Below are 26,803 nucleotides of genomic sequence, written 5' to 3'. Positions count from 1 at the left end.
TGTGGTGCATCCATCCCTTCTGTGCAGAGCTCTGTGCAGAAACATGTTTCCAAAAGGCAGAATTTGGTCACCTTTTGAATCTTTGTCACAAAGATGTGTTTTGGACGCATTTTTTGCTGTGGATTTCACTATGCTGAAATTCACCCATGTATGTGACCTCACCATGGGGCTTCACTGCCCCTCTGATGGACACTGGGGCTATTTGCAGGTCTCTGCTGCTGCTTGGACAGCCCTGTGAGTCTCCTGGTGGGTTGGTGCCGGAGCATCTTCCTAAAGTGTGCCCAGGACTTGGAAAGGGGGCCACCGGATATGAGCTATGAGCGCTGCACGGTGGGAGACCCTGCCCAGCCCTTTCCAGTCTTTAGTGGCTCCAGGGCGGTTTCTTTCTTCTCTCTGCTTAGAACTGTAAGGAAGGTGTTTGTGACTAGTTCAAAATCTTCCCGATTTTACCTGATGGCAGAAATGTTTCTCGGATGTGACTGGGTGATTTGCACAAAATCTCAGAAACTGAGTAACTGGCCTGAAAGCAGGGTTGCCCTCCCCCTTGTCCTTCCACTGTCCAACTCATTCTGTCTGGCCAGCAGCCTGCAGACAGTGGTCTCGTGCTCTGTAGTGACCTTAGCAAAGCAACATGAATTCTTTCACTAGTGTTGACCGTGAGGCCATTAAAGAGAGATGCGTTATTAGGAACATCCATGTCAGAAAGGCTGGCTGGGCGCTCTCAGGGAGGCTACGGATGCCGTGTACAGGTGCTCGTGGGCACACGTCTGTGCTGCGTTTGAGTCTGAGTGTGTGTGCAATTCCTGTGCATTAGGTTCTGAATGTGCACGCACGCCTGTGCATATAATGTGCACACATTTGTGCATTTGATTCTGTGCATGTGTGATTCCAATTCATTTGGATGTATGCACACACACCTGCATGTTTGGTTGTGTGAGCACACACCTGTATGTTTGGTTGTGTGTGTGTACACACCTGCATGTTTGGTTGTATGTGCACATACCTGTATGTTTGGTTGGGGGCGCATACACCTGTATGTTTGGTTGTGTGTGAGCGCACACCTGTATGGCCTGGGCTTGCCCAGGGGTCATCCAGGGGTTATCCATGCATAAAGAGGATACAGATCAAAGTGGAAAGAGGTGAGAGGCAGAACCGCCAAGTCCAGTGGGGACCCAGAGGGCCAGTGGGTGCCCTTCCATCCCATGAGACCCTGGCCCCTCTCTTTAAGCAAGAGCATCACAGACCACCCCATACCTCCAGCACACCCAGCATCAGGCAAAGTGAGCCCAGGGCACTGTGCTGTTCCCACACATGTCCAGTGTACGGCCTTCCCCGGAGCCATTCCCCTTCCCCCTCCCCGCTTTGGAAGAAGGGAGGAAGTCAGTTGGAACTGCTGGGCTGAGAGGAGCAATGGGGTCTAAGCAGGCCTTCCTGTGTGGGGCTCAGCCTGCAGCTCCCAACTCAGTTTTCACCATTCTCACCCACAGTGATGGGGGCCCCCCACCTTAGGGAAGGGAGTGGCTGGTGAGGACTCAAGCGATGGTCCTTTCTGCCAGGCAGGGCAGTGGCAACTGGCATCAGCAACACCAGCCAGGCAGGCTGGGGCCAGGCCGGGGGTGGGGGCCCTTAGCAAGCAGGAGAGGTTGCAGCCCCTATGGTAGCCTGCATGTGCAGGGGCCACAGTAACAGGGTCCTGTGGGAGCCACTGCCCACTCCCTGCACAGCTCCTATAGTGGGGAGCCTGTGAACAGAGAGGCAGCTTCTGTCCTGCAGCCTGGAGTTGGAGGGGCCATGGTGGGCTGACCCTCCCGCCTGAGTGTCCTATCGAGTGGCTATGGGCCCCAGCAGGTAGTGTGGTCATCCTGAGGACATCACTTTGCCACTGGGTGTTTCACCAACCCCAACACATCTTCCTTCCACACCAAGCACCCTTCCCTTGGGCATGCTCTGATCTCACACCGCGACTCACACTCCTCTGGCCAAGAGGACTCAGGCCCATGGGCAGCATGGCAGGGCTGCAGAGAGGGTCTGCTCCCTGCAGGGGTGACCTGCTCATCCCTTTCTAATGGATGGGGGCAGGGTGGAGAGAGGAGCGAGGCTGTGGCTCCTGCCCAAGGGATCTGGGCTAGGAGGGGCCAGATCTAAATCAAGGGATGGGGGAACTGCTTTTCCAGAGAGTCCTGGAAACCAGCACCACCAACTTCCACCCCCAACTCTGCCTGGCCCCAAGCTCCCTCCCCTGGGCAGGTTAACACAGCCGGACCTTCTCTAAAGCTTGACAACCAGTTTATTCCGTCTCTGCTGACAGTAAGGTGAGAGCTGAGTCCCATCCAGTTTGTGCAGGGGCAATCTGGATATCTTCCCCTCCTGAATGGGGAGAGGCAGGGACTCAGTGGCTCAGACAAGTGAAAAACCACAAAAGGCACTAAGCAGGTCAGTCAGTGTGACTGTGACAGTGGCAGTTGGTGTCTGGGAGCTGGAGTGAGTTTCCTGCCTTCCTGCCAAGGCTGGGCATCGGAGGCCTGTCCCTCCTGACAGTGACATTTCAAAGGAAGGTCCTCCAGGGAAACTCTGCTGATCTGGGAGCTGCACACATTCACAGTTGTAAGCCCTTTTTAGTAATAGTTCTGAGAAGAAGAAGTCATGGTGTCGCTGGACCAAAGGAGTGTTCTGGTTGCTGGGTGTCCTTTGGCGGAAGCATTCAGCAGAGCTGGGCCCCTGCTGTTGAAGGCCGTGCTGGGGCTGGGTCATGCCCCTTGCTGGAGGGGGTTGGACAGAGGAGTTATCCCACTACTCGAGGTCACCATGCGCTGCATACCTCATGTTACCTCAATGTTATGCACCCCAATTTCTTCCCAGTTCTCAGTAAGGGCCAGAGCACTCAGCAGATGCATCCTGGAGGGTACCTGCAGCTCCTGCCTCTTGGGAGCTTGTCCTGCTGCCCCTCCTCCCTGCTCCTAGGGACATGGGCTCTGGAGGTCCCAGCCCCAGGGTCAGAATTGGGGGCATCACCTGTCCCCTCAGACCTTACTGGAGGCTCCCTGAACGACTCACAGGGTGCAAGGGCTCCCAACCCAGGATGGCTTCCCGCCTGGTCCCTGGTTCCCTGGGCCCCACTTAGAGAACTGTCATTTCTGTAAAGGGGAGTAACCTCTTTCCCAGTGTGGAGCTGTGAGGAGACCACTTTTTATCTTAGCTAAAATGTCCTATTTGTTTTCTCTGTTCAAAGTTTCTTTAAGTCATTTTCTGATCTAGTCTGGGATTTTAATAACCCCAGAGCCTGCTGCAGTTTTGATGTCTGTCCCCCCCGAACCACATGTTGAACTCTGATCTCCAGTGTGGGAGGTGGGGCCTGGGGAGGTGGGTGGGTCGTTGGAGCAGGGTCCTGGTCAGTGTGGGCACCCTCCTTGGTAATGGGCAAGGAGTGATTCTGACTCCGTTAGCTCCCTCCAGGCTGGCTACTAAAGAGAGCCTGGCCCCTCCCACTCTTCGCTCCCTCTCATTCTCCTCCTGCCCCCACCTGTGACACCTGCTCCCTGCACCTTCTTCCAGGAATAAAAGCTCCCCAGGCCCTCCGCAGAGGCAGGTTGGCTCTGTGCTTGTACAGCCTGCAGAACCATGAGCCAAGGAAGCCTCTTTCCTCATCAGTCCCCCCCTCAGGCATCCCTTTGTAGCAAGGCCAGCAGATGGAGGTGAAACGCCTATCTAGCAGGGTCAGTGGTCTCTACAGACTGGAAGCTTCTTTTGCTACTCAAGAGGCCCAGCAGCATGGCTGGACATGGTGGGGGTTAACAGACTGAGTCCAGGCCCTGCCTCTGCCCTCTCAGCCGCTCTCATCCAGAAACCTTGGGAATGGTGTTTGGCCATGTATCCAGGCACCCAAGGGCCCAGTTAAGTTGACATACAGAATCACCATCATGGTACCCAAGGGCCCTGGGCCACAACCGCATCCAATTTCCACTCATAGAGTGGCCATGGGCTTTATCATTCACTTCTTCAACAGCTCAGAATCAAAATCAAGAGGGGACACTCCCGAGCTGGTCCCGGAGAGCTGGGAGGAGGAGGAGGGAGGGGGAGCTAAGCCTGTGGCTGCAAGGCCACCGACCTCCTGATATTTCCCCAAATTCAGAGCTTTGAGGGGAAAGGCCTTGGCCCCAAACAGGTTAGTAGGTTAGTAGTTATTCATTTCTGTTTATTTGCAATGTTTAGTTGAAGATTCTCAGACAAACAGGAGCTTACCTGGAAGGCCCCATTTGCCACCGTCCTCTCTGCTGGCTGGTTGTGTGGATGTCTGTGTGGGTCATGCTGCAGTGCTGGGTGGGCACAGGAGCACAGGTCTGTGTTTGTCTCCTGTCTCTGCCGTCAGGCTCCACAGCACCACTGTGAGTAAGCTCCTCCCACCTCCTATACCTCCCCACCATGAGATCTGGTCCCCCTGGGGATCCATTCACTGCCCCCTCTCTTGGGAACTCCTCGCGGAGCTGCATGTGGGCGGGACGTGTCTGGCTTTCTCACTGTGGGATCCTTGACATGAGCCCTGACCCCTCAGATGTCTGCCACACGAATGGCCAAGTAAGTGTATGAGTGTCCCTCTGGGTGGCCGGGAAACACACACGTCTTGCCCAACCTGCAGCCTCAGGGCTCTCGCTTGCTACAGCAGTGGGAGCAGAGTGTTCCAGAGGCCCCACGAGGACTCACAGGACTCAGCACATGGTCATCCCATTATTACAGCGATGTCACCAGGACGCACAGCTGGAAGACACAGTGCAGTCGAGACGGATCCCTGAGCTGATTTTCTGTGTCCCACCCCTCCCTCATCCCCAGGTGTAGAGAACACACTCCCTCTGGGGGGACAAGGGCAGCCACCCATGTGCAGTGTTTCTGCCCCTGGGGGGGGTCCAGTTGAGATTCAGAATTCCAGATTTTTATTGGGGGCTGTTCAGTTGGGCCTCCAGCCTACTAAAATGCCAGGCCCTTTGAAAGACAACGAATGTTTGCCATAAATCCCATTGTTCGTACAATCTGGGCAGGCACAGTCTTATCGCTCAGGGGACATTTCAAAGCCAAATTCCTGGACACCAGCCAAGGGCCACCCTTGCAAGCAGGCCGCCACAGATGGTTTCCATATATTCTGGGAGCAATGGCAATGAGGGTAATTTGCAAAGCAGACCAGCACTCAGCTTAGGAGAGGAGTGGTACAACCACAGGTAACCAAATGCTGTTGCTTGGTGAGGTTTTAGAATTCTACGTAATATTTTCAACAAGATTTCTGTTCTATATTTGCGTGTATGTCATGCCCCAGGCTGTTGATCACATAATTCAGAGAGACAGTGGCTTGGGGTCCATGGAAGGGTTTGGGGGTGGGTGGTCAGCCCACAGGTGTCACCTTGGAAATCGTAGTCATCTAGCTTCTTCATCTACAAAAGGAGAGGGCTAGACTGGTGAGTCCCCTTCTTCATCATTCTAGAGCATTCTAGAGACAAGTGACTAGATGACAGCTTGCTGAGGAATGAATCAGATATGAAAAAACAATGTGTTGTTTTAGTTGCAGCGGGATTTCAGCAGTGACGTGTAGGATGCGAAGTAAGCATGTGAACTCAGACTGTATTTATTTTTCATTGTTTGAGGTGGTACCTTCTGACTTAGAAGTTAGGTTAAAAAAAAAAACCCAAGAAAATCTCCAGATCTGTCCTGGAGTAGGAAACTGTGGAGTCCCCACCACCTGTGGCCGTGTGGTTCTGCTCTGCTGCCCACCCGGGGTGCTGCTGTGCCCACAGTCATGAGCTGATCCAGGGCCCTCCTCCTTATAAAAGCAGCTCCTTTATAACTCATTCAAAAATGTTAAAATTACCCAGCTACTTGGGAGGCTGAGGCAAGAGAATCGTTTAAGCCTAATAGTTTGAGGTTGCTGTGAGCTGTGATGCCACAGCACTCTACTGAGGGTGACATAGTGAGACTCTGTCTCAAAAAAAAAAAATTAAAAGGTAATAAGGGCTCAGCACCCATAGCACAATGGTTACAGCATTGGCCACATACACCACTGCTGACGGGTTCAAACCCAGCCCGGGCCAGCTAAGCAACAATGACAACAGAAAGGAAGGGTCAGTTGCACAATGGACAACTGCAACAGAAAAAGAAAATAGCCAGGCACTGTGGCAGGCACCAGTAGTTCCAGCTACTTGAGAGGCTGAGGCAAGAGAATCACTTAAGCCCAAGAGTTTGAAGTTGCTGTGAGCTGGTACTCTACCCAGGGTGACATAGTGAGACTCTATCTCCAAAAAAAAAAGTAATAAGAAAAGAGGTGGAACATAGCAGAGGCCACTTTGTAAGTAATGAGAAGGGAGAACTGGGCAGAACCACTGAGAGGAAGATCTAAGGCTTCTGCAAAAAGATTTTCGTGGACTAATCTGTGAGCATGCGATCCCCTGGGAGGGCCACTTGCATTGCCAGGCTGGAGGCTCCAGGTGTGGGGCTGTGACTGGTGCTGAACCCACAGAGGAGGGCAGGGCCACTGTAATTGGCATGCTGACTACCCACGACAGGACCTGACTCAGGTCCTTCCCCCACAAGTGTTGCCTCCCAGTACGGGGTCTGCACGATCCCTGGCAGTGCCTCAGATCTCTCACACTAAATGCATTGGTCTCCACTTTTTTTCAGAGAGAAAACATTGTGGTTTCTGTTCCTGCCGGCTGACCCTGGCCACAGCCAAGAAGGTCCTCAGCATTTGGACAAGGCCTGACTCACTGGTTGGAGAGGGGTCTTCTGTGTCCTCACACCCTGGAAGGTCAAAGGCAGTGATTCTCAGGGCCGGATGTTCGAGAAGAGCCTGTGTTCACGTGTGTGGTCACTCAGCGAGAAGGCAATGCATGGACATGAGCTCCTTCAAGGCCCCTGACATCACTGCTGTGGGCAGGGAGATGTGCAGCCAGGTGTGAACATGGCATACATCACTGTGTGGAAAGAAGGGGCTCTGCAGCCGGGGGAGGGACAGCCATGTTGTCTGGAAGGATTACCTTCGTTTTATATGGTGTCAGAAGAAATGTTCAGCTCTGGTGCAGATGATGGAGTGGCAGCAGATCAGCGTGGCTCCCCGGGTTGAGGTCGGGGAAGCTGATTCGGTCAGACAGACGTGCCTTCTCTGGCGGGTGGACTTTTGCTGCCAAGTGCACTCCTCACCTGCATTTGTCCAAGGATCATCCCTTTCTGTTGTCATTCAGGCCACCATTACTGCTTCACTCAGACAATATACTGGGCCAGGTTGATGTCTCCACTGAGCCTGACCTCGGGGTTTGTGTCTCAAGTCAGAAATCTCATTTAATCCTTCACCCACAGTTTTGTCTAATTTTAATGACTGTATCCTCTTGGTACGTTTGTTGTGCTCAGACTGAGTGGTAAACACTAGCCTTGTGTTGGTAGAAGCTGGTGCTGAGCTGTGGCTGAACCGCTGGGCTGACATCTGATGGACTCTTCAAGGCAGGCGTCCAGAAACAGGCGTAACTGCACCTGGCCTTGGCCAGCCCAGCCTCCTCCGGGCCTTGACATGTACCTCCCTGGAGCCATCTGCCATATGAAGATATGCACTGACAGGCACCCAGATTCACATCCATCATGTTTATTTGGGTCATCATGGTTCTGCACGTTGTATATATGTATGGAGTACTTCCCATGCCCCCACCACCCTAGACACTCCTAATCACACTCTTTAATAAGGGAAAAAAGGCAAACTATACAGGAAAGAGAAGCTTGTAAATACGTACCAGTGCTTAGGAAGTTGCTATTGTTTATATGTAAAAAGCATGTACATAGGAAGGGGAAATGGCTCAGTGAATGTTTCAGTAACATCCTGCATTGCATCCCAGCAGTGTTCCCAAAAGGCACACATTGGGGAGTGGCAAGTCCTCTCTTCAAATATCATTGTTTTCATTCATGTGTCACGCATACTTCTTTTCATGTGATTAAAAAAATCCATCACTTCAGAACTGGGTTTTAGCCAAAAAAAAAAAAAGAGAGAGAGAGAGAGAGAGAAGAAAAGACAAATATGAACATTCATCACTAATTCTTGTTGGTCCAGTGAGCATGAGCATGTGAAGAATGCAAATGTTTTAAAATAAGGTGCATTTTCTAAAGTTTAGGCTGAATGTCCTCTAAGTATTTGGGCTCACTTACTGCTAGCTCTTTGAACAGGGGAAGTCTGTGTGTAAATGCATCACCCCAATGGAAAAGGGGAAGGACTCTGAAATATTGCAGAAGTGTTTACTGTGTAATCAAGACACCCACATTGACATCCACAGTGAACATCATTACACTGTGCACACACGGAACATAAATGTTTTAGTTTGTCTAAACTGAAAGTCCATGTAAACGGCAGATCCCTTTGTCTTCTGCCTTGTTGCTGAAGGACTGTGGCTGTTACTTAAGTCTCTGCCCTCACATAAGCTGTAGCCTTCAGGACACCCCGAGTGCCTTACGCAGCTGCAAACACCAGTGCTGAAAGTCAGGAAGGAGGTGTGCCGAGCGCGTGTTTGGCGGCATTGATTCATTAATCAACATTTCCCAACACCCCATCGTTGAAACCTTAAATGGGTTGTGTGTTTTAACACAGTAATGGATTTAAGTTTAGGCTCAGGAAAATTGTATTGTGAATATATGTATCAAATCGTAAATTTGTTTACTGTATATTTTTTAAAAAGCTTTACTGTTAATTTAGGCAAAAACTAATAGGACCTGTTTTCTCACGGCCAAAATGCAGGCAGTATTTGTGTTCCCTGAAGCAAGCCCTTAATAACCACGTTCTAAACACGTGCTGTTCTATTCTATGCTAACCAGTATTCAAAGGCCTGACATAGGTTTGTATGGTGACAACTACAAGATTTTACAAGTATTTTTGTATTGTGATTCCTATGACATATATCAGAGAATTTTTACTCCTTTGTAAATTATTGTACAGTTTTAATAAAAAGCGTTTTAAATCTTAGAGGATCAGAGATCCCTCGGAGGTGTTAAAGGCCTGTGCTTCTTTCTGTGCTGGTTCTCTGAGTAACGGAGCCTCTTCCCCTCCAGGAAGGGAGCCTGGGCCTTCTGCCCCACGTGGAGGGCAAGCGCGGACCTCACTTGTGGTCTCCTCCCAGCTCACCTGAAGTTGTGTGGAGGACACGCTCTGTAACCAGGGGTTCCTGGCAGCACCTGCTGAGGCCAGCCACCAGCTCTTTACCCAGTGTGAACCGGACGAGGAAGAATCCAAACAATTTGGAAAAGGGAAAGAATTTCTGTACATGAAAAAGAACAGTTGGCAATGTCTGTTGTAGACGATTCCACACAAGTGAGTAAAAGACCTTTTAATTATCAGTTTGGGGGTGTGGACACAGAGATAAGACTTGGCATTGGGGTGGAAAAGTTGCTGGACTTAGCTTTGCAGCTTTTTCCCCACCAGGACGTGAGGTCACCAGTGACCAGCAGGGTCTGAATTTGGGCTTTGAAATGCTGCTGTGCAGAGGCTGGGGGACCCTTCATTCCAGTTCAGTCTTAGAAGAGTGACAGCATTGCCCCATGACCCCTAGTGGAGTGGAGTCCTCTGCCCTGTCTGGAACTCTGGTAGGAGAGTGGTCAGGAGCAGCTTCCGCGCTGGATACACATGACTGTCCCTCTCCCTCTGCCCATGCTTAGAAGTCTTCAGCCTGATGTGGGACCACTGGGAAGGGGCTGGGAGTGTGGCCAGAGTGGCTATAGATAATAGTTTCTCCAGTGAGAGCTCCTTGCTCGGCGAGAGCCCACGCGAGCCTCTGGCTGGGCTGGGACCAAATGTGCGCCAGGGGGCCGGGCCCGGTGTTCAGCACCACTGCGTGGACAGCGGCAGCTCTAAGCAGTGGGCTGGGTAGCAGCAGGTGGCGACAGGGGGCGGGGAGAGGATGAGGCCACCAGGTCCGCCCAGTGTCAAGCGCAGACCCTTCTGCAAGAGACTGGAGACACTCGGCCGCCTGTCCCCGACTCCCGTCATGACTGCGCGGGAGCCTCAGGAGCCCGCGAGGCCTCCAACCCGGCCCAAGCTCGGCTGCATCTTTCGCTGCGTGGGGGACGCCTTTGAGAACAAGACGCTGCTGCTGGACGCGCTGGGAGGCCACCCGGGCCCTCAGGTTGATAAGTCCTACTTCGGGGCGCGCAGCGACTCTGAGGGACCCAGAGACTGCTCCGAGGCTTCGACAGGTCCCCGAGGGCAGGCTAGAGAGGCCCAGGCCCGCGGCCCACAGCAGGTAGTGGCCACAGGACAGTGGGCGCCGGCCTGGGCCTCCCGAGACGAAAGTCATCACGCTGGAGGCTGACCTCTTCCCGCCGGCGGACGTCCTCTCCCTGAGCGTCCTGGGACTTCTCTGTCCTGGACCACCCCCAGACCCCTCTCTCCTCTGCCCTCCATCCCATGTTCTGGGCCTCTGGTCCGTCTTGGTCTCCGCGTGTCTCTACCTCGCTATTTCTGTGTCTTTCCCATTTGCCCTCTCCCTCCTCCGCCGTTTCGGGCGGCCGGACGCGGAACGGACTCGCAGGAAGGCGTCTCCACCGCCTGGCCCCCTGGGTCGGGTCCCAGCTCGGACCACTTTCCAGACGGGGCCGCTCCCAGAGCCCCGCGGTCTGGATCTCGAATTAGTGTCGAATCTCAGGCCTCGGGGTCCTCGGGCCTTGGGGTCCTGGCCGTTTGCCTGGGGCAAGGCAGAGGGTCCTGGCAGGACTTGGCTAGACCTCTCCTCCCCGCCTTCTCGGGTGCAAACACCGCACACACACCAGTCGAGAAGGGTCGCGCCTCCACCCCACCCCCTTCGCCCAGGTCCCCGGGGTGCAGACAGGGACTGAAGTCACCAGGTTGGGTTGGGCCGCGGCGCCCGGGGGAAGAGGAGCGCCTGAGGGCGGGGGCGGGGCGGGGGCGGGGCCAGGAGCGGGAGCGGGGCGGGGCTCGGCTGGGGGCGGGGCGGCCCCGGAGCGCCGCGGGACGGGCCGGCTCGCTCGCACTCGGTCGCCCTGCGCCCCCACGCACGCGGCCCGGCCCTGCGCGTCCCCCGCCCGCGCTCGTGCCACCGCCTACGGGACCTCAGGGCGCGCGTACAGATCCCGGCGGCGGCGCCGGCCACAGGACCAGGATGTCCTTCCAGGGCAAGAAGAGCATCCCCCGCATCACGGTGAGCCGGTTCCCGGCCCGCGCTTCGTCCGGCGCCGCAGCCCCGCGCCGCGGTGGGGTCTGGACGCGGGGCTGACCCTCCTGGCCTGTGCGGGCCTCTGCCTTCCGCCCGCCCTGAGCGAGCCCTTTCCGGGGCTCTGGCGCTCAGGTGCCCGGCTCCTTCGCTGCCGCGGGGGCTGAGACTGTTTGCGAGCGCCGCGCCCGGTGCACAGGCCCTGGGCCCTGTCGGCTTTCCGGGAGCCCCTTCTGCTCTCCTGAACCCCCGGAGCGAGAGCGGCCTGCTCCCCACAGCGCGGACGTCCCTTCCTCACTGAGTCCAGCTTCTGAGCTCTGCCCTGGGCGGACACGGCCCTTTGTTGGCCCGCCTGGCCGGGCCTGGGGCGCTCTGAAACGCCAGATGCGTTCGCGGTGCAGCCGGTGGACCGCCTGCCCCTGGCCGCGTCTGGAGCTCTTTGTCCGAGACAAAGCCCCTGTGCTCTGCCCCTCCACCCAGCCGAGGTTCGGACTCAAGGGAGGGAGCACTGATCACTGACCTGGCAGCCCCAGCCTTGGAGAGAAGAGAAACCCCAACACCCACATGCAAGTGCGGGAGGGCAGGAGGTGCGGGAGGTCTTCAGCTGTCAGGAAACAAAGCCTCCCACCCAGGCGTCCAGGAGATGGGGGGTGAGGAGGAGGCTCCTGAGGCCTGCTGGACCTCGGTGGGGGAGTCCATGGGACCTCAGACCTGACTCTGGACTTGGCCTTAGTAGGAGGGCCGTGGAGTCTGGTCGGGCACTTCAGCCCAGATGGGCTGTTGGGGGTCACTCCTTGCAGGAGTCCTGGAGGAGGAGAGAGCCCCTCCCCTCTCCTTAAAGGAGGAGCTGTGGCCTCTAGGCTGACCGCTGGCCATCAGGATATGGGCTGATGTAGGGGGTCCTGCTGGGAAGGTGGCTCCTGGAATGGGGTTGAGGGTGGCAGGACCACCAGCCCACGTGGGCCAGGTGGTTTACCAGACTTTTCTTTCATCTGGATGAGCTGAGTAGGGAGAGCATGGCATGGCATCACATCCCAGGAACATTTTCCTCCTGGCTCCAAACCCAGGAGGGTCTTAGTTCTGAGTGCAGGGCCTGAAGGCTGCGCCGGGATTGGGGCTGGATAGCCGGGAACCACAAGTCCTGGCTGGGTTTTCCTTGGGCTTCCTTGGGAACAGGTTGTCCAGTGGGAGGGAGGAGGGAGCTAAGGGAGGCCCCGTGGGGGAAGGTGGCCTGGGCCTGGAGTGGGTGGTGGTGAGGGGCCAGGGCTGAGGCCAGCTTAACGAGACTGGCCTGGTGTTTTCAGGATGCAGTGGCCTCCCTGGTCTGCCTTTGGGGACAGCTGGGAGTGAGTGATACTGGAGACCAGAGGTCAGCAGGCTTCTCCCTTGATGGGCCAGACAGTAAATAGTTTCAGCTCTGGGGTCCCACTGTTTCTGTTGTCACCACTCAGCCTTGCCAGGAAGGCAGTCCTGGGCCACAGCACATTAGGAGGCACAACTGTGTTTCAATGAAACTTGATCTGTGGTCACTGCAATGTGAATTCATATAATTTTTGCCAGTCATAAAATACTCTTCTTTTGATTTTTTTAAAACTAATATAAAATTAAAAAGCCATTTTTTGCTCTAGGCTTTATAAAAACAGGTAGAGAGCTGGTGTGGCCATTTTAAATCATGGAGCAGAATTGTCCCTTTAATCGGTATAGTGCCGACCGCACAGCCCAGCCAGCCGTAGGTCCCTGAGGATGGTGAATAATGTTGAAGGCTCCTGGGGAAGGAGCTCCCCATCCTCTCTACAGCCTGCGTTCTCCAAGGGGGCTCGATCCGGTGTATGGAGGGCTGGGGGGCCCTGGCTGCAGCCCTGGCTGCCTTGGGGTGGGTGCTGGGTACCCTGGGGAAGTGGCCCAACCTCCCTGTAAGGATAGAGGGAGTGTTGAGACCCCAGTGGGATTGCGGGAGGGGCCTGCCACGTCTGCTCGCTGACACACAGGCTTTGCGCCTGCGCTGTTTCTCTCCCCGGCTTTCCACTGAGCTAGGGCATCGCCTGGACGCCAAGCACAGCCCATTCCCAACGCCCCTTTTTCCTCCCAGTTCTTCCTGACCATCTGGTAGGATTCTTAGAAGTGAATCTTTGGCTGCTAGGTTTGGCGTCAGTCCCTGTCTGATGCCACAGCTCTGTGCTACTGGGCTGACCGACGGCCTCCATGCAGCACTGGGACCTGTGGTCACCCGACTTCTCCTCTGCCCTTCACCCATGGCCTCTCATCAGCAGTCCTGCTGGCCAATTCCAGCCTCTCTGATCCATCTTTCCTCACACCCCCTTCCAAATCCTGGCCAGGGCCCCTCATCTCACCTGAACAGCCTTAGGAATCACCCACCCAAGGCCCTGTTTCCATTGTTCAACAATACAGTCTGCTTCCCACATGGCAGCCAAGGTGATCTCCTCAAAACATCAATCAGGCCATGATTAACACCTGCATAAGGCCCCCCCATGGCAGATGGCCCCGTGACTGTGACTCGCCAGTGCCCTGCCCAGCTCTAGGCTCTGCCCTACTCTTATTCCCCACTCCTGAGAAATCTATCCCCAGTGTTTTCTTGGGACTGATGAGATCTACTCAAGCCAATCCCTGCCTCAGGACCTTTGCATAGGCTGCTCTGGACCCTGGCTGCCTCCCCCCAGCTCAGACCCTCAGACTCAGACTTGCCCCCTCTGTGCCTCTCCCCATGGTGGCACCCTCTATGCTCTCTGCGTCTATCACTGTGATGGTCTGTGCACATGTACCCTTGCATCAGTCTCCCACACTGGGATGCAACCTCTGGGGCAGGGGCCACGTCTGCCCCTGGTGCCATCACAGGCCTGTGGCGTTCTGGTGGAAGCTCAGTGTGGCTAAAGAGGGGGTGTCAGATGGCAGAGCATTGGAGGCCAGCATGGGAGGGTGTATGACTTTCCTCATTTCTTCCCTATGGCTGGGGCTTTCTTAGCCAATCTAAATTTGAATCTACATTTGTACTACCATTGGCTTTTCTCTGGTGTCCCCGTTCACCCTGGGCCTTTAGCCAGGCTAGACTGCCTGGGCCACGGCTGCAGCACTGCGGGGTGGGGTGGCAGCTGTCTTCCAGCACCCTCTGCCTGTTCTTGGGGTATAGGTACCAGTTCTGGGCTTTTGTGATCCCTTTTTTGTCTAGATATTGCGTCTGAATGTTTTGATGGCAATTCCAGAGGAAGAATTTGCACTGAGCATGTCACTGAATAACTGAGTTTGGAAAGAAATGATCAGTTTTTTGTTTCCAATAGAGTGACCGTCTTCTGATCAAAGGTGGAAAGATAGTGAATGACGACCAGTCCTTTTATGCTGATGTGTACATGGAAGATGGTTTGATAAAGTGAGTTTCTGCCAAAAATATATTTGTAGATCAAATGTGTATGCGTTGATTACGTGGCGTCCAGGTAGTGTACTCATGTATGTACTTTCTTCTTTTCCAAACCTTGTTCTCTGGAGACAGGAATGTGGGTACCTCCGGCAGAGCCCAAGGCTTTAGCGATAAGTCCGACCAACTAGTCATGAGGTCAAAGGCAGAAAGTGTAGTAGATGTTTGGTGACAGCTCACTGACCACACTGCCGGCCTCTCTGCCTATCAGACTGCACCTACACTGGTCAGTAAGGCAGCCAGGGGGAACTCTAGCAGGAAGTAGAAGGCTCGCATCCCCTGTGGAGGCATCTTCCACTTTGGCCATCTGAGCTGCTTAGTGGGTCCCAGTAAGTGGTCAGCTCCACTGTGGCCTCTTTATGACTAGTGAAACCTCCCCTGTTTCTTTCAGACAAATTGGAGAAAACCTCATCGTCCCTGGGGGCATCAAGACCATCGATGCCCATGGCCTGATGGTCCTGCCAGGCGGGGTCGACGTCCACACCAGGCTGCAGATGCCCGTCTTGGGCATGACCCCAGCTGATGACTTCTGTCAGGGCACCAAGGCTGCACTAGCTGGAGGAACCACAATGATACGTGAGTGTCGGGTCCCCTAGGGAGTCAGTGACCATCCTCTAGCTGGGTTTGCATGTAAGAGGTTTCAGGCAGTGGTATCTCTTGGCCCCTTGTTGCATCTTAGGGTGAGAAACCCTGAGTGCCCTTGGCTGTCCCTGCCTCTCTGTCTGGTCACTTTGGCTTGGCCAGCTCTGGGATGCTTCTGGTATTTCCAAGAAGCAAACAGATGTGTGTTATTTCCTGGGGAGCCGTATCTGGCTAGGGGCTGGGGTCTGGAAAACCCAAATGCCTTAGATCAGGGGAGGGTTAGCTGTGTGGTCTGAAATATCAGATGTGTTGGCCCTGAGCCTCAGGCCTCTGAAGCTGAGGGACTTGCAGAGGGTTCCTACTCACGTGCTGAAGCGTTAGGATGGAGGATGAATGAACAGAAAAAGGATAAAAGTAATGCTCACTGTGGTCCCGTCGCCAATGAGCAGAACCACCATTCCTGTGGTGCCATCTGTATATCCACTTGTTCTCCCTCCTGGTGCCCATTAGCCTGCATGCTCCCTTAGACCGCTCCGGGCTTAGCAGAGATATGAGATGAAGCCTTCTGCCCACGTGAACTTGTATGCAGTAGGCTTGAGAGCTGGGACAAGACCCCAGAGCCCAGCCCCTTCCCTCAGTGCTGAGCTCAGTGCAGTGGTGGAGAACTAGTCTCACAAGCTTCACTGAACCTGGGGCCACTATTTTCTCACCTGTGACTTCAGGCCACTCAGCCTACTTTGACAGCTCTAGCTTTGCTGATCTGTACAGCAGTGGAGGGTGACTATTGTCACAGGCTGGTGAGGATTATGGGAGCTCGTTTGCATAGTAAATGCTGTGGCTGACACCCTGGTGTGGAGGAGGGCAGCTCTGGGGACTCTGGTTACTCTGGTACGTTTAGCTGTTGCCAAAAATCACAGCTTTATTTGGCTTACTCAACCAAAAGGGAGGAAAACCCTCAAAGGCCCACCACATATTCTGGCTAGAGAGACTGAGGAACCTCTCCAGAGACTGAGGCCAGGACATCTGCATTGCCGTGTCCCCTGCCTTGTGCCAGAGCTGAGGCATCTGACAAGCTGAGAGGGTTCCCGTGGGGATGGTGAAATGCCACAGGCATGAGGCTGCCCTCAGTCTGCCTTTCTCTACTTGCTGGCCCGGGGTGACACTGTGAGTGGCTGCAGGGAGCAGTGGGCACCCACTTCCTCGGGGCCTGGCTCATGACCTGAGTGACAGGATGCACGGTAGCTCTGTGGGCTGGGAGCTGGATGACAGTGTCCCTGCTGGGCACCACCCTTCCCTCAGGGCTCACCTCTGTGAGCTCTTTCCTGGGGCACCCATGAGCCGTGGATATGTGGTTGGTGGGGAGGCAACATGATGGTTGTGTGCAGTGTGGGTGACACCGTCTAGGGCTAGGGGAGGCAAGCAGCCCAGTGCCTGCTGTTATGGGGCTGGGGTGGCCCTGAGTGGCAGCGCCCAGCACGTGGGACAGCGCATGCCTCTTGCTTTGCTGGGGAGAGTCTCTGACATGGTCAGAGGTATCCGTAGGGAGTGTAGCAGCTTTTCATCTCTCCACCCTTCCCCCATCTCTGCTGAGAGAGTCTAGGGATGACAGACAGAAGAGCCCTCTGCACAGTGGAGGGGGAGCAGCTCCTGCAGAGTCAGCTCCTCTCCTGGGCCGAGCCCTCCCCTGTGTCTCCCTGCATGAGCCCTCTGGGTTCTTGGGAACACGAGACCCAATCTCCTCAGAGTTAGTGGGGTCCCAGTGGCTGGGTGAGGGGGCCTACTGACCAGGCTGCTCCCACAGTGGACCACGTGTTCCCCGATGTGGGCGGAAGCCTGGTGGCGGCTTATGAACAGTGGCGGGAGCGTGCAGACGGCGCGGCCTGCTGTGACTACTCCCTGCACGTGGACGTCCCCCGCTGGCACGAGAGCATCAAGGAGGAGATAGAGGCCTTGGTCAGGGACAAGGGTAAGCCCTGGGCCCCATGCCCGGCTGGCTGCTGAGCAGGAAGCGTCCCAACCCCCATGTCCTGCTGCACTCTGACCCCAGTAGCAGGTGTCTGGGCATCAAGCAATGGTTGGACAGGAGCCACTGAAAGGTCACTCCAGTGTCCATGGTCTAGACAGAGAGGGCTTCTCTTTCTCTGTCCAACGGACACATCCGGTAACTGTTCTGCTAAAGGACGCAGCAGTCAGGCTGATGGCAGGCTGACAGCAGGTGTCCCCTGCTCCCTGGGAAGTGACCACGAGGGTGACGGCAAGGCAGCCACTTGTTTCTTAGTGTTTCAAGATGCTTTTAGAGGGAGAACGTTCTAAACCTCCTACTTCTCTGTTGTTGCCTGTGCTGAAACAAACCAGCCTGTAAACAGATTTAACTGTTTTTCTCATAAAAAGTCTTGATGCTAAAACCATGTCAGAGTTTCCTAGTGATTTGACAGATGTTGTGACCAATTGTAACTGTCATGCTTCTGTGCCTGATGCACGGAGTCACAGGATGGGGCCACATCCCCGCCACCAGCCCCAGGAACACAGCCCCGGTGATGGCTCACATGCCACAGTGTGCCTTAGCTCATCACATTTGCACTTTTGACCCAGCAAGGAGGGTGGGTGGGGGCTGGGTGGGTGGGAGGAAGAGTGGGCAGCTGCCTCCATGCCTGGGTTCCCCCCCTTATGGGTCCCAGGGAGGGAGAGGGACTCAGGCTGCCCAAAGAGCAGCAGAGCTTGGCCCTCCTCAGGTCCCATGCGTGTGTACCATGAGCTGGGTGTGACAGCCAAGGTGACAGATGTGCTGAATCGCCAAAGTGAGGTCACCCTGCATGGCCCCAGTCCTGGCCATGTTTCCTATAGAGAGCAGGATTCCCTTCTCATGTAGGGGTCTGGTAGACAGGTGTGAGTGGTTCTCTCCTGTACCTCCCACTGGGTGAATGATCGGTTCCTGAACCAGAGGGCAAGGAGCAGGCTGGGGGTCCAGGATGCAGCTCGCTGTCCATGTCCCCCCACTTGCTAGGGTAAGGGGGATGTGCTCAAGGGGCCCAGGCCCCTGGGCTGTCTGGCTGGTGAGCCAAGCCTCCTGCTTCTTCTGCAGGTGTGAACTCCTTCCTGGTCTTCATGGCATACAAGGACAGGTGCCAGTGCACCGATGGCCAGGTGAGGGCTGTTGCAGGGTGAAGGTGGCAGGTGAGCCCCGGCCTCTGCAGGAGCAGGGCAGCCACACAGAGCCCCACCCTTTTCTCCCCAGATGTATGAGATCTTCAGCATCATCCGGGACCTGGGGGCTGTGGCCCAGGTGCACGCAGAGAACGGGGACATCGTGGAGGAGGTGCTGTGGGGGCAGGGCTGCCTGCAGGGTGGGCTGGGAGTGGGGGGATGGAGGGAGCCCTCACTGATGGCACATGTGAGCACCTAATTCTACCTGAGGGAAAGAATATGAGATGTACTGCAGGAAACAAGTCACCCAGGTCAGAGGTCAAACCACCAGTAGGGAGTTAGGGAGCCCAGGGGCTTTTGGAGCCATGATCCAGGCTTTTCGTAGTCGTTGCACTTCTTATCAAAATACCCCAAACCACAGTGTCTGTGGAGAAGGAGACTGGGGGTCAACACCCTGGCTCTGGGCTGGAGCAAGATGTCCTGCCGGTTGGTCTTTTCAGGAGCAAAAGCGGTTGCTGGAACTTGGCATCACCGGCCCTGAGGGACATGTGCTCAGCCACCCTGAGGAGGTAAGGGTCTGTCCTGCTGAGAGTACCATGCCACGGCATGCCCAGAGCAGACCACAGCCCAGCTGCCCCTGGGGCCGGGGACCAGGCACCTGTGCGCCTGCTGTTTGGGAGGGGAACCCTCCCACTCCTGGTCACCCCAAGGCCTTTGCCTGAGGCTCAGAAGGTAGAGTCAGGCCCTGAGACTGCACTGGTCAGCCCATCCCTGACAGCAAGCCCCAAGCTAGAATGCTCACCCCACTGGCTCCCCACATTGCCTCTCTGGTGGCCTGAGCCCCCAAGTCCCCACTCATCTGTAGGTGGAGGCCGAGGCTGTGTACCGAGCCATCACTATCGCCAAGCAGGCCAATTGCCCACTGTATGTCACCAAGGTTATGAGCAGGGGTGCAGCCGACACAATCGCCCAGGCCAAGCGCAGAGGTGAGCACTGCCTGGGGCACAGGGCTGCTCTGGGGCCCACGTGTGAGGGGCAGGCCTTGTTCAAGGAACCCCACAGACTGCCCGGCCTTTTGGAGGTTGGCTCTGCTGGTTCAGCCTCTGGAGATGTAGTCCCTGTTGGGGCCAGGGCTGGACCCTGGGGCTGTGCATGCTGTTTGTGGAGGGAAGAGAGAGTGATAGGGAGTGTGTCTGAGCTAGACCTCAGCCCCACCCTGCTGGTATCAGGGGCTGGGGGCTCCCTGCCCACAGAGCACCCAGCTGGCTGAAGTTAGAATCTGCTGTGGGGCGCATAGCCAGGCAGGGCTCAGCTATGGCCAGCAGGGACTGGGCTGGAGAGGTCCTCCAAACAGAAGTTCCTGAGGTCAGAGGATCTAGGGAGCCCTTGGAAGGGCCTGGGTTGGGGTGCAGATCCCCGGGGTGGGTAAATGAGGTGACATCTCCAGGAAGGCCCTGGATTTCAGGCCTTATGAAGGGAACTTGTTTTCAGGACCCAGCCCTGGCTCAGGGGTCCATGATGTGGGGTGGGTGTGCACTTGTCTATTTCTTGCATTGAGGGTTGAAACAGAAAACCCCCCCTTAGCTGTTTTGGTGGAGCTGGACAGGGGGGCCTGGGCAGTGGAGTTACAGGAACTCAGCCAGAGGGCCTTACCCTGCCACTGAGAAGTCACTCTCCTACCCAACCCAACCCCAAGCGAGACCCACGGTAAGGAACCTGGAGCAGTGGGGTGTTGGCAGTGACAGAGCCGGGCCCCTGTGGCAGGTGTGTGGGCTGTGGTGGGGTGCTTCTCATGGACTTTGCACCACAGGGGTGGTCGTGTTTGGAGAGCCCCTCACTGCCAGCCTGGGTGCCGACGGCTCACACTACTGGAGCAAGAACTGGGCAAAGGCTGCAGCCTTCGTCACATCACCACCCATCAGCCCTGACCCCAGCACGGCAGACCACCTCACCTGCCTGCTCTCCAGGTGTGCCTGTGCTACAGGAGGCCCAGGTCGGGCGGCATGCTCCACACTTGCTATGGCTGCAGCCCTCTGGTGGCCCACAATGCCTGCCTTTTCCACAGAAACAGGGGCATCTTCAGGGAAGCCCAAGCACTGGGGGGTGTAGGGTCTGATCCCCTTGGTCCCCCTATATGCTAGTCTGGGCCCCTCCCACACCCATCTGGGCGAGTGTGTCTGGGTCCGCACCCACCCCTGTGGGTCTCTCAGACGCCCTCTATCCCTGTGGCTGTGCTGGCCAGGACATCTGTGCTCTTCTGACCCTGGCTTGTTTCCAGTGGGGATCTCCAGGTGACCGGCAGTGCCCACTGCACCTTTACCACTGCCCAGAAGGCCGTCGGCAAAGACAACTTCACGCTGATCCCTGAGGGCACTAACGGTGTGGAGGAGCGCATGTCCGTGGTCTGGGAGAAATGTGTGGTGAGTACAGACCTGGACAATGCACAGTCCACTGGGAAGGGTTGTCCATGGAACTCTGGCATCCACTAGAAAGATCCCCAACCAGCAAGTGCCCATGGGACAGGTTGGAGCACACAGCCTTGGGTGTCCTGCTCTAGCCAGACACAGCCCTGTGTCCAGAGCTCCCTGCAGACTCCAGCAGTGCAGCGAGACAGCATCTGCACACGGGGTTAGTGGGAGCGGCTCTCCTGTCCCGACAGAATGGCTCTGGGGTGTCAGCGGTCTTCTGAAAGCCTGAGTGTCCTTGGACCCCACCTCCCACTGCCCATTCACTTGCCTACCAAGCATCCTCAGGCCTACCACCCCAAAGCTCTGAGCACCTTGGCCACCACTGCCTCCCCAGGCCTCCTAGGCTCCCCAGTGAGATGGCCACAGCCTCTCAGGGGACATAGACATTGGTATTCAAGCATCAACATTTACCCAGAAATGCAAAGCAATCCCAGAAATAAGCCTTATCCACAGGAAGGGGCAACGTGGGCAGCCTTGGCCAAGACTGATTGTGACTCATATGGGCAGTAGACTAATCCCCTGTCTAGGCATTTGTGCCATGTGGGACATTGACGTGGCAAGGGTCATAGTTGGAGGCCCTTCCTTCTTTACTGTCTGGGTGGCACCATAGTGACTACCCACATGACAGCTTAGTGGCCTGGTGACCATCCACGTGGCAGCCTAGTAGCCTGGTGACCACCCGTGTGACAGCCTAGTAGCCTAGTGACCATCCATGTGGAAGCCACCACCCTCAGCTCTGCCTTCTCTCTCCTCAGGCTTCAGGGAAGATGGACGAGAATGAGTTTGTGGCAGTGACGAGCACAAATGCTGCCAAAATCTTCAATTTTTACCCAAGGAAGGGGCGAGTGGCTGTGGGCTCTGATGCTGACCTTGTCATATGGAACCCCAAGGCCACGAGGATCATCTCTGCCAAGAGCCATAGTCTGGTGAGAGCAGTCTGGTTCTGCATCAGGGCCTGGTCACGGGGGCTGGGAAGCCCAGGGCAACCTTCCCGGGGAGTGCCAGGGATGGAGACCATGGCCTGTCATGCAGCCCCCATGCATCTCTCATGGGTCTGGAGCAGGGGCATGGCCATCCTTGGGGTGACCCCCAGCTCTCCATTTAATTTCTGCTGTCTCCTAAGAGATGTGTGGCTGTGGCGTCCTCGGTCCAGGAGCACAGAGAGGAGACTGAGGCAGGGTTGCCCACACCTGCCCAGTCAGGGGAAAAGCAGCCCTCCCTGTTTCATCACATCCCCCCTAAACTTGCAATTTAGAGATGGGCTCACAGGTTCTGGGGCTAGTCCTTCCTGAGTCCCTTTCGAGTCAACCGCATCTGCATAGGGGTCTCGGCACAGCATACAAGTGTCCTTGTGCTCGGCCTCCCTGAACACTGGGCAGCTGCAGAGTGTGGTGGCAGCACAGGAACAGGGGCTGGAAGGCTAAGAGCAGGTGGTGCTGGACTGTGGGCCTCTCTCCCCAGAACGTGGAGTACAACATCTTCGAAGGGGTGGAGTGCCGAGGAGCACCTGTGGTGGTCATCAGTCAGGGCCGAGTGGTGCTGGAGAATGGGACCATGTTTGTCACCCCAGGCACTGGCCGCTTCATTCCCCGGAAGACCTTCCCAGACTTTGTCTACAAGAGGATAAAGGCTCGCAACAGGGTAAGCCAGTCAGGGCCTCAGTGGGTGGCTGGGGAATTCTTGGACTAGGGTGAGGGAGCTCCCTATGGTCAAGAGGCCTTGCTTCCTGGCAAGCCTGGCCCAAGCCCCTGCATGGTTAGGAAGGCGGGGTGGGGCCTGTAGCTTCTGGGGCCCTGTTAGCATAGTAGACCTGGCCTGCCAGGGTAAGAGGGGAAGGAAGCTGCTTCTTGGGCACTGGGACCCAGGGTCCATGGTCAGTTCAAACTCACCTTGAACGCCCTGTGTTACCCAAGTAACCCATAGTTGTTACAGAAATACGCATATAAAATAAATAAAAAATGCCTGTGACCACTTCCCCATGTAAACTGCCACTAAGACTCTAGTGCAGGTCCTGCCAGGATTCCCCTTGAGGAGACATGCCCAGGGACGCGGGAGGCTTTTCAGTGGAGGCTGTGAGCCCCTTCCCTGCCCTTCCTTCCTGTCCTTGTGGTTACTGCCATGTGAGCCCATGCCCATTGTGTCTGAGAGGACGCCGGGAGTGTCTGCTGAGCCATTGGGTGCCTCACATATGCCCACAACGTGGCCCACACACAATCCCCACACACTCACAACACAGGTATGCCTTGTGAGGCACACGCGTGTGTACACATGCAGACAAGCACGCACGTGAGCACACTGTCACTGTGCACATGGCCTTATTGGCACTGTGCTTCAGGGTTTCTGCTAGGAAGTTGTCTGACCTTGATGGAGGCAGGGCTCGAGCTGGCCCCTGGGCAGGAGAGGGGCACTGCACCCAACACCTTGCTGAGTGTCATGGCAGCTAGGCACCTAGGTCTGAGGTCTGACCGAGAAACCCACCTCTCCTCCCTCAAGGTTAGAGTGGGGCTCAGAGGTGGGGTCCAGGCCTGGAGGACCCGCTGAGGCCAGAGGTCCTACCCCCCTCCCTAAGGGCCCATGCCCCCTCCCTGAGGGATGAGGGGGCACTAAGGGAGACCAGGGCAGCTCCGTGAAGTCACAGGGTTAGGGCTCCTCGCTAAGGGGAGGGCAGTGCATGCAGACCCACCGGAGGCCTCGCTTAGTGCCCAGGCTCTCAACCACATGCACTCTTTCTCACCCTCCTCCCCTGCCCACTGTCAACCCAGGGCGGGATCTGGTCAGAGCCGCTCAGGGCTGCACCTCAGACCCGCTACTGTGACTCTAACCCTGAGTCCTGAGCAGATGCCTTGAAGCAAGCACATCTGGGCTGGGCAGTCCAGGGCTACCAGGCCGGGGGCCCCCAGGAAGTGTCTCTGGCCTTGGGGCCATTTCAAGAGGGGCAGGCCTGTGTCCTGGGGCTTCCTCAGGGACAGAAGTATCAGGGCGAGAGTGTGTAGGGCACAGGGAGAGACAGGGTTCCTGCCCGAGTAGGGCTCCTGGCTTGGACCCTATGTGGGGCGAGAATGTGTAGGGCACAGGAAGAGACAGGTGTGGCCATGTGGGGGCCCACAGGCTGGCGTGCACTGTGTGTAGAGGGCAGTGAGGATGAGGCGCATATGAGCGCATGGGGTGGGGGCCTCACATTCCTGAGCCCAGCCCAGAAGGGCACAGCCTGGAGCCTCCCACTGTCCCAGCCAAGCCCCTCACACTCAGCCCCGGCCCTGCAGCTGGCAGAGATCCACGGCGTGCCCCGAGGTCTCTACGATGGGCCAGTCCATGAGGTGATGGTGCCCGCCAAGCCAGGGAGTGGCTCCCAGGCCCGAGCATCCTGCCCAGGCAAGGTCTCGGTCCCCGCCGTGCGCAACCTGCACCAGTCTGGGTTCAGCCTGTCTGGTGAGTTGGCCTGGGGCTAGGGCAGTGGTGGAGGGGTGGGGAGCTGAGGGCTGTGAGCCCAGCTGGGAAAGCTCCTTTCTGGCCTACACCTGCCCTGGGCTGCTCTGGCAAGCCCCACCTGGACTAAAGACATTAAAGGGCTGCCATGCTGAGCCCAGAGGAGCCCAGGAGTCCCACTACAGGGACCTGAGTATCACGTGGGAAGCCAGTTCCAGCTCCCCCAGCCCCACCAACCCTAGGTGGAGAATGAGGGAGATAAGGGGTCCCAGCTGTGCCTGGGGCACTTGGGGAGGGGGATGTGGTCCCCATGATCTCTTGTCCTATACCCCTACTCTGGGTTCAGGGAGGTGATAGTGGCCCTGCTCACTGGGGAACTTGGAGTGGCCAGACCCTGAGCACCCAGCACTGCCTAGAAGTCAGGGGCAGCCTTGGCCCCTGGGGCTACCAGGGGACGCAGCTACCCTGGCCTGGACAGGATTGGCTCCCTGTAGGGTGAGCTTGAGCACCAGCCCCCACAGGTCTGAGGGTCCCACAGGTGTGAGTCGGGAGGGGGCTGTCCAGTTGGGCCTCCTTTCCCTGTGCAGGAGACATCCTGCCCACCCTGCCCTCTCCTCAGGGTCGCAGGCGGATGACCACATCGCCAGGCGCACAGCCCAGAAGATCATGGCGCCGCCCGGAGGGCACTCCAACATCACCTCCCTCTCCTAGATGGACTCCAGGAGGGGCAGTGCTGCAGGCGGGCAGCGGGCTGCTCACCTCTGCCCATTTTCCTCAGTAGCTGCTTTGGAAGGTGCTCAGCCTTGCCTTCCTCTCCCCCACAAGCTCTCCTTTTGGGGTCCCAGGTCCTGCCATGAGGAACCCCCTCTAAAAGAGGGCTAGGTTTGAGGAGATTCACTGCCAGGGTGGAGAGGCTGGGTGTGGCAGGGACAGCTCTTGCAGCCCCAGGCCTGGGTGCTAGCAGAAGGCCTGGTGCTGGCCAGGGATGCGGAGTCCCTGGGCATGTCACAGACCGTAGGGGACAGCTGGGCATCTGCCACCTCCTCCCATCGCCAATCACTGCCCCATAGAAGCCCAGCAAGAGTGCACATCATGGTTGGTGGCCATCCTGCCCCCAGAGAGGTGCTGAGAAGTCAGGGACCCACCTGTAGCCTGGCTCCCCCCTAGGTGGGGACTCTAGGACCAAGGACCAAGGACCAGACCTGAGCTTCCATAGTCACCCTCTCCAGGGAAATTTCACCATCCTTTAGCTAAGATGCTCTCCTTTTATTACAAATATGTATTTCTGTAGGTTTACTAGAGTAGTTTTATACAGTGAGGGCACCGCAGCCAGAGCCTACCTGTGCATGCCACCCCCAGCCCCAGGGGCGGTCAGCAGAGTCTGATGTGAATCGTGTCAATTAAAGACATGGGTTAGAAGCTGCCTGTGCGTAGAGACCCTTACCCCATCTTTCCACAAGGATGAGCACCTGCCCCCCATGTGTCCTGCAGGGTAGCTCTGTCCACCTCCTGATCGGGGCTGGGCTGGGCTGAGAGGTGAGGAGGGCCCGCAGGGAGCAGATAGGTGGGAGGGGGAGGATGCCATGCATTCTGTCTGGAATGCCCCTGGCAAGTTAAGGACAGTATGGCCTCCACGAGCACATGGACCTGTGAGGCACATCCCTACCACCACCTGAGGCAGACTGTCTGCCCAGCAGCTGCAGGGCCCAGACACAGAACCTTCTAGAAGTTAGAACTGCTCTTGGCTGCAGCCTTTTCCTCATAGAGATGGTACCAGTTTGGTGCCACAGCAAGGGGCTGTTCTCAGAGGGGTATCTGTGCCCCGAGAGCAGTGTGCCCCACACCTTACACTGCCTGGCTCCCTGGCCCCTGCCTAGGCACTGGCTCTCACTGGGGACCAGACCAAGGTGCCCTTCCCACCGTGCTCTCTGGGAACCACAGACTGGCCAGTCCTAAAATATGGGCTTTTCATGATCTGTGTTGGTCCAGGCGGCGGCCCTGAGAGGGCTCCTCCTGGCATCCAGCTACCTGCTTCTCAGGCTACCCTGAGGCTAATGTCCACTGCATCAGTGTACCCCACACCCTACGGGGAGAAGCAATGAAGGGAATGATGGCACCCTCATCCTGACAGCATCTCAGGGAAGGGGCAGGTGCACTGTGCCCAAGATTCCATCAGTGGACATGAAGCTCCTGCCTCTGTCACCACCGGGTTTCTGCTGAGACCCTGGCTGCCATGGGCCCTCCTGGTGGTGACTCAGGTGCTGCATGCATACACTGCCGGTGGCCCTGCCACGTCCTCTGCTGGGTCCTCTGCCCTGGTCAGCTCATGGCCTGGCTGATATGTTTGCCGGGGGTAGAGCTGGGCTTATAGCATAGTCCAGACCCGCTACCCCGATGACAAGTTGTCCTGGGAAGGAGCAGCAACACAGTACCCCCAGCCCCAGAACAAACCAGTGCAGGTCTGGAGCCCTGAGCTGAGGGGGCCAAGCCATCCCCCTGTGGGACAGGAGACTCACAGCAATGAGCAGCACTGTGGGTCCCACGTGAGGCCCTGCCCTGCACCCTTCTGTACCTTCCCTGCC

The 26,803-nt window shown here is 56.7% G+C and overlaps 1 protein-coding gene across 2 annotated transcripts; it reads left to right on the top strand.

Moving 5' to 3' along the window:
• The first annotated feature begins 9,992 nt into the window (after positions 1-9,992).
• On the top strand, positions 9,993-24,932 carry DPYSL4 (dihydropyrimidinase like 4). 2 transcript variants are annotated; one of them, XM_023515624.1, is made up of 14 exons: positions 9,993-10,247; positions 14,468-14,556; positions 14,993-15,177; positions 16,985-17,149; positions 18,266-18,327; positions 18,419-18,499; positions 18,828-18,896; positions 19,193-19,313; positions 20,138-20,294; positions 20,606-20,747; positions 21,551-21,721; positions 22,257-22,436; positions 24,059-24,224; positions 24,841-24,932. In XM_023515624.1, exons 1-14 carry the CDS (start codon positions 9,993-9,995, stop codon positions 24,930-24,932), a joined length of 1,935 nt encoding a protein of 644 aa, XP_023371392.1. The 2 variants fall into 2 exon arrangements, with proteins under 2 accessions (XP_023371392.1, XP_003794099.1); XM_003794051.1 differs by lacking the exon at positions 9,993-10,247 and adding an exon at positions 11,117-11,162.
• The last annotated feature ends 1,871 nt before the right edge of the window (positions 24,933-26,803 follow it).

Source organism: Otolemur garnettii, unplaced genomic scaffold, assembly GCF_000181295.1.
Source record: "Otolemur garnettii isolate 467f Iridium unplaced genomic scaffold, OtoGar3 scaffold00075, whole genome shotgun sequence".
Classification (NCBI taxonomy): domain Eukaryota; kingdom Metazoa; phylum Chordata; class Mammalia; order Primates; family Galagidae; genus Otolemur; species Otolemur garnettii.
This window is presented reverse-complemented; position numbering and strand designations above follow the sequence as displayed.